The sequence below is a fragment of the Sinocyclocheilus anshuiensis genome, unplaced genomic scaffold (genome assembly GCF_001515605.1).
Source record: "Sinocyclocheilus anshuiensis isolate Anshui unplaced genomic scaffold, SAMN03320099.WGS_v1.1 scaffold204, whole genome shotgun sequence".
Taxonomy (NCBI): Eukaryota; Metazoa; Chordata; class Actinopteri; order Cypriniformes; family Cyprinidae; genus Sinocyclocheilus; species Sinocyclocheilus anshuiensis.
In genome coordinates, this window is record NW_015557064.1 from 886,299 (window position 1) to 893,487 (window position 7,189).

Consider the following 7,189-nt stretch of genomic DNA (forward strand, 5'->3'; position numbering starts at 1 on the left):
AGATCCTGAACAGTTCCGTCTGGTGGGACGCTGCAGCAATGAGCTCACTCACACCGAAGATATACAACACTGCAATGCAACTCGCGTGCAAATCAAAGCAGTGAATAAACACACTGCGTGATTGAAGTAATAGTTTGGCGACTTGTCAAAAACCTCTCAGTAATTGATTCTGCCCTGTGAAAGTACACAGCACTGTAGCGCTCATATGCTTTGGTCAGTCCGAACTTAAGGCCCTTTTTGCAACACATGCAATTCTGAGATTCACAATATATGAAACATCACAAAAATATTTCTTGATAAAAGATTAAATACAATGTTTTGAGCATGCCTCAAAAAAAAAAATTCTGTCGTCACTTACTCACCTTGATGTCTTTCCAAATGTGTGTAACTTTCTTTTACCAGTGGAACACAAAAGACATTTCAAAGAATGTTTCAACCGTGTATTTATAGAACGAACGTCAACGGAGACATTCTTCAAAATATCTTCTTTTGTGCTCCACAGAGGAAATTAAGTCATACGGGTTTGAAATGACGTGAAGGTGAATAAATAATTACAGAATTTTAAGTTATGGGTGAACAATCTCTTTAAAATCAATATAATTGTTTGCTTTGGGTTTCAACTCTCACTATGCCACCTTCAGCACTTGCAGTTTACAGCACTGTAATCACTTGCTGAGAGCCACTAACTTCTTTCTCAACACTGTTTCAATAACTCGCCACATTCTGGCACAGTCTAACGTTACAAGTGGCAAACATAAAACTCATCTTGATTTCATTCTTGGTTCATTCTGTGCTCATGAAAGAAAAATGTTTGCCACTAGTGACGTTAGTGATACTTCCACACCAACCCCAGCTTATGCAGTGAAACATTAACTTTTTCCTACGGTGTCATTCAGCTTATACTCATTTACATTTCGCATAGCAGCAGGTGACTTTTCCAGTTCATCCGATGTGGAAGCCTGATAAAAAGTGCAGTTTGCCCTGGAGCAACACGCCACGCATTTTATATAGAATTAATTTAAAGATAGGACTGCAATGCTTATCAAAGCATGACGCGGCTAACATCATCCTTTAGGGGAGACAAACGTACAATAGTAGCTTAAACAAGGTCATGGGTTTGATTCCCAGGCAATGCATGAAGTGATTCAGTGTATGCCATAAATGCAATGCAAGTTGCTTTGGATAAACTGTCTGCCAAATGCATTGAAGCAAATATGGAAGAATTGTTTTTTAAGATTTTCTGTGAGAATGTTTATTTTAAATGTGTCATGTATGCACCACTAACATCCCCAATTCTTTAAATAACTTGAATTAACTGAATTGAATTAATAAGTAAATATTTTGAAATAACAGAATTGGGGAAAAAAAATCCCCATTTGCTATTATTTGAGCACACAGGTAGCCCCGCCACCAAACTCACATTCCTGGTTGTGTTGTTATGTTTAGCTCAAAACAAAAAGATTGCAATTTCATTTAATGCCACTAGTGGTGCAGGAATGTACAAATTGCACCTTCAAATAGTGCCATAAATTGCAAAGGCATGAAGAACCTAAAATTTAATTGTAGAAATTTCATGCACAAAAAATATATGTATAGTCTTGTTCTAACAGAAATTGAAAAGCTATGTTAACCATTATAATTTCTGGTTGAAAACTGTGGCCTGAAAAGTTTTTCCTTCATTGTTCGCATCCTAATGTTCGCATACACACTAATGTTCACATGTTTGGGGTTAGTAAGATTTTTTAAAAAGCAATTAATACTTTTATTCAGCAAGGATGCATTAAATTGATCAAAAGTGACAGTAAAGACATTTATGTTAAAAAGATTTCTAATTCAAATGCTGTTCTTTTAAACTTTCTATTCATCAAAGAGTCTTGAAAAAACATTATCACAGTTTCTACAGAAATATTAAGCAGCACAATTGTTTTTAACATCGATAATAATAAATTAATGTTTCTTGCGCACCAAATCAGCATATTAGAATGACTTCTGAAAGATCATGTGACACTGAAGACTGGAGTAATGGCTGCTGAAAATTCAGCTTTGTCATCACAGGAATAAAAAATATTTTAAAATACAATAAAATAGAAAACAGGTTTTTTTATTGTAATAATATTTTACAATATTACTGTATTTACTGTTTTTTTTACTGTATTTAATGAATGGAATCTTGGTGAGCAAAAGAGACTTTTCACACATATCAAAAAAAAACAAAAAATCTTACCAACCCCAAACTTATGAACATTACTGTATATTCCTATAAATACCCAATAACATCCGACTCAATCAGATTCCTACTGACAGCAATGAAATGCTTCACTCAAAACACTTTTTGATGAAGCTCCAGGTTCAATGACCAGATATACAATCCGACTGGCCTACAAAGTGTACTTGCACTCAAAGACCCTGACCTCACAGCATGTTTGGGTCTGGACTTAACTCCAAATGTAAACAAGACAGCCTGGAGAGATGTGCCAGCATCCTGCTGTTTCTGAAATGGACAATCATTCACCCTCAGAGGACAACAAGGGAAATGTCAGTGATGTTAAGCTGATAGTGTGTCCAAACATCTGTTTGTACTCTACATCACACTTAATGATTTGACAGATACATGAAAGAGCACTTGAGTATCTCAGACTGAATTGCTCTGGATCCCTCCTCCTCCAAGACGAAGGAATAACAAAGGCAAGCAATTCTGTTCATGTAAGCACTAATAAAATGCTAAGGTTTTGCTGAGACCGACCATCCACTTGAAACCCTCTTCAACAAAAGATAAGGTAAAGAAAGACAGATGACTCTCGCCCTGAATTGTTCACATGAGTATTTGAGGTTAACTTGGGACTTTCCAAATAAAGAGCAGATCCTAAAATGTAGCGGACAACTTTAAGTCTCTATGAATCTTTCCATTAGATCACAAAAGCTGGCCGATCTCTTCTAAAATGTCTGATTAATTTCACGGCCACATGTGCTCCAGTTAATCCACTAACACGGTCTCATAAAGCAGATGGATCTGTGTCCATTTCTATCCATAAAAGCCAGTTCCCTATCCATAAAAGCCAGTTCCAGTCTAACCGCATTCATATCAACAGTACGCAATCATATTCTCACATCTACGCCAAACAGCAGTATTTCTTCCACCAGGACTCAGAGAGCTTCCTCATTTTATCGGGTGTCCGCTTCTTCAGTCTTTTCTGCTGCTGGCTGTCCGAGTACTGGATGCTGGCCACTATAGCTGTGTCAAACACCTCCTTCAGGTTCTTCTGGGTGAGCGCTGAACACTCCATGTACGAGATGGCCTGCACTTCCTCAGCACACACGCAGGCCTCCTGGGGGTCCACCGGCCGCTCCTTGTACTGGGCCAGCTGGATGAGCACTTTGACGTCTTGCCGGAGGTCAGCCTGAGTGCCCACCAACAGTATCGGTGCCCTCGGACAGTGCTGGCGGATCTCAGGCACCCACTTCTCCCTCACATTCTGGAAAGAGGAGGGACTTACCACACTGAAGCAGAGAAGGAAGACGTCAGCATTGGTGTAGCACAGCGGCCGGAGCTTGTCAAACTCATCCTGCCCAGAGTAAAGAAAAATTCAGTAGAGATAAACATCTGGGAGAAACCAACACTTGTTGTTTTGGATTACTAAAAGTAACCCCTCATAGAAGGGCATCTATGTATACTGTTAATTGTTAGATTTACACAAGTTATGATACAGACTTACTATCAAATATCTTATCAGAATGACTTTGTCATTTTGTGAAGTTGTGCAATATGTGTATACGTGTATACATATTTTTTCCATTCTTTTTGTTGTTTTTACTTTATTTTTTCTTTCTTCTTGTTTGTTGTAAACAAACATTTGCAAAATCATTGCCACTGAAAAGTTTGGGGTTGGTAAGACGTTTTAATGTTTTTGAAGGAAGTCTCTTATGCTCACCAAGGCTGCATTAATGACCAAAATACAGTAAAAGCAGTAATATTGTGAAATATTATTATAATTTAAAATGTCATTTAGTCCTGTGATGGCAAAGCTGAATTTTCAGCAGCCATTACTGCAGTCTTCAGTGTCACATGATTATTCAGAAATCATTCAAATAGACCAATTTGGTGAAAATTAAATAAAAGTATCAATATAAACAAAAATCTTACTGACCCCAAACTTTTGAACAAGAGTGTAAACAAAATAATTTTAAAAACAGCTCCAAACACCAATAAGCAGCCTTATCTTACAGTAATGGTGCTTTAATCTTCTAAACTGGCAACTTCCAGGTCATGCTTATGATTCCATATCTTTAAAATATCAGAACCCGCTGTGAAGTCTAGAACACAAATGTGAGATCTGCTGTTTATTACTGCTGCATTCCATCTGTTTTATTCTTCCTTATGAGTTTCCAGCTTGGTTTCTGTTGATATGTCAAAACCGCTTTCTTCTCATATTAGTCAACTGGACACATTCTAACCCATGACAAACAATCCTGTATATAATTTATATGCAAGTATGTTGTTACAAATTAATTTAGGCATCACAACTTTACAGTAATAATTTACAGTAGGTAAAACAGATAGGCCTATTCAATTTGAAATTTGCTGAAGATTACATTTAATAATTGTAATAAATTACTATTATTTTTAAAGATTAACTTTAAGTGAGTTTTAGATGACAAATAAATGTAAAAATAAGAGAAAATTATTATGCACAAATTCATATATAAAATAAAAACATCAATGTACTCTATTACTCTCTATCTGTTTCTCTCCCTTCCTTCATTTCCACTGGCCTAAACAGGACTGATCCAAATCTCTCTTGGCTTGCCTCCCTTCACTGTCTCCCCTTAGCTTACTAAACTCATCTAAAACACACTGATCTCACATTTCCAGTGACTAGCCCCAGCTGTACCCCAGCTGAAAGTAGGCCTCCCTATCCCTCGGATCAAGCCCAATTCATCACAATTAGACTGCTTCTCATTTGTGATCCCCTAGAGCTGGTTTCCCCCCTCCCACAAAGGAAGAAACACTGACTGACCTATAATAGTGTGCCCCCATAGGATGAAGCATACTTCCTTATGATGCCTGGACTGCAAACTTCAGCTGAACTTTACCAGAAACCCTTATCACGAGTAAGCAAAACAACACTGAATCACTTTCTCTCTTATCTTACAGACAGGCACCCATGTGACTAATTAGTACATGACTCATGGGTCTGTTTACGGTTAAGAGACCAGGGCTTCGACCAGCATGCGTTTATGCAAACAATATGTCATCCTTATACAGCGACTTGATGAACTTGCATTGCCTTGTGTGTTTGTGTGAGGTGGTTTGTTTGGGTCTGCTGGTGCTGAGTGGGTTTATTGGACTGACCTGACCGGCTGTGTCACAAAGCTGAAGTTTCACAGGCTTGCCGTCCACAGCTACAACCGCTGCAGATGAGAACAGAATCAATTTTGACATTTTATCCATTTCCAGTGCACATTATTAAGACACATGGACTGTGACAAATGAGACTGAAATGGGTTGGGGAACTTGCTGGCCTTACAAAAACGCATAAAAACAACAGACAGTAAACAATCATGTGGCCCTGTGATGAATTAAATTAAACATTAATTAAATTACATTTTTAAATTAACATTCTTTATTGCAAATTAACCTAATATAACATTATACATATAAAATCCAACTGAACTCATATCTATGTTCCAGAGTGGTTTCTAGTTGGTTCAAGCTTGCCATTAGCTGGTGCAAGCTGGTTATTAGTTCCAAAAGCCAGCTTGACCACCTAATCGGTATTCATATGACCAGCTGGTAGCTGTTTATTGCTGGTCTAAGATGGTCTACCAGCGGTTTGGACCAACTAATGACCAACTCAGACCAATTAGAAAGCTACCATGATCCAAAACGCATCAGTAACAGCTTAAACTGGATTTTCTAACAGGTAGTTAAAGTTTTTTTAATTATTATTTTATTTATTTTTAATGTATTTTTTTTACAATTTAGTTTTACAGTTGAATTATAAATGCTGGCGTGATGTTTACCTGCAAAGTTGTCAAACGCTGTTGGAACATACTCGGTGGGATATCCATTGGTGGTATAGCTCACAATGAGACTAGTTTTACCCACTGCACCATCACCAACCAGCACGCAATTCACCCTGCGCTCCGCTGCCGACCCGAAGCGGATCTTTACCGCGGATGACAAATCTCTGCTCCTGAATCTCCTCGGGGGTACCGGCGGCACAACCGTACCTGGAACAGGCTTATATTCTCCACCTCCCTGCGGAGGCATCGCTGAAAACACTGACCGTCCAGGAGTTTTAACGCCAGTTTCAGCGATTCATCTCACTTGTGAATGAGAAAGCGGAGCACCAGTCTCCGATTTCACTGCAGTGTCCATTTATTTTAGAAGGGAAAAGTCCGCTTAAAGCTACATTTCAAATCAAGAAGTGTTTGCTTTATCTGGATATAAAACAAAGCAACTCTGAAGCAAATATAAATACGAAGCCCACACGTACACTGACGTTATGCCCTCATGAGGCAAGCCCTCCTCCACCCTCTCTCTAAACCTGATCTGAGTGAGCACTTTATTCCCAAACACTGTGGCTGTCACAATGCATAGCAGCCGCCTATTAGATGGCATTCTGAGGCGCGCGCAGCTTCTTTGGCCGTACATAAGGTAGGCAGCTGACTAGGGTTTGAGACGGAGCCCATGACATCATCCACTGTGAACTGCATTCATCCGTGAACTGAAGTTCAGCAAACCTGTTGTCATTACTGATAAACTCAACTCAGCTGGCGCAAATACACGCGTCAGCAGTTTTATTTGTTATCATGGATAAAGTCCTTGAAATCCAAAATGGTTAAAGTTCATATACATTTGTGTCTTTTGAACAAAATTTACATTTTAGCGTTTATTTCACACACACACACACACACACACACACACGTTTACTTAGCTAAATGGGGACATTACATAGACTTCTATTGTTTTTATATACAGATAGTTATACACTTTTTAACCTAACCCCACCCCTACCCCTAACAGAAAACTTTCTGCATTTTTACAATTTCCAAAAAAACTTTTAGTTTATTTTTATACCAGTTTTACAAATGAGGACGTCCCCAAATTGAGTTTTTTTTTGTGGCGATTTTGTCAGGTTTTGCTCACTTTTGGGTACAAATTTGTCCCCAAAATATGGTTATGTAA

General features: G+C 38.4%; 1 protein-coding gene across 1 annotated transcript; it reads right to left on the bottom strand.

Annotated features, from left to right (window-relative positions):
- Nucleotides 1-2,177: 2,177 nt before the first annotated feature.
- Nucleotides 2,178-6,541, bottom strand: LOC107676561 (rho-related GTP-binding protein RhoU-like). The gene is made up of 3 exons (XM_016471132.1): nucleotides 6,022-6,541; nucleotides 5,351-5,409; nucleotides 2,178-3,563 (listed from the first exon to the last, which is right to left on the bottom strand). Exons 1-3 carry the CDS (start codon nucleotides 6,269-6,271, stop codon nucleotides 3,111-3,113), a joined length of 762 nt encoding a protein of 253 aa, XP_016326618.1. The 5' UTR covers nucleotides 6,272-6,541; the 3' UTR covers nucleotides 2,178-3,110.
- Nucleotides 6,542-7,189: the final 648 nt, after the last annotated feature.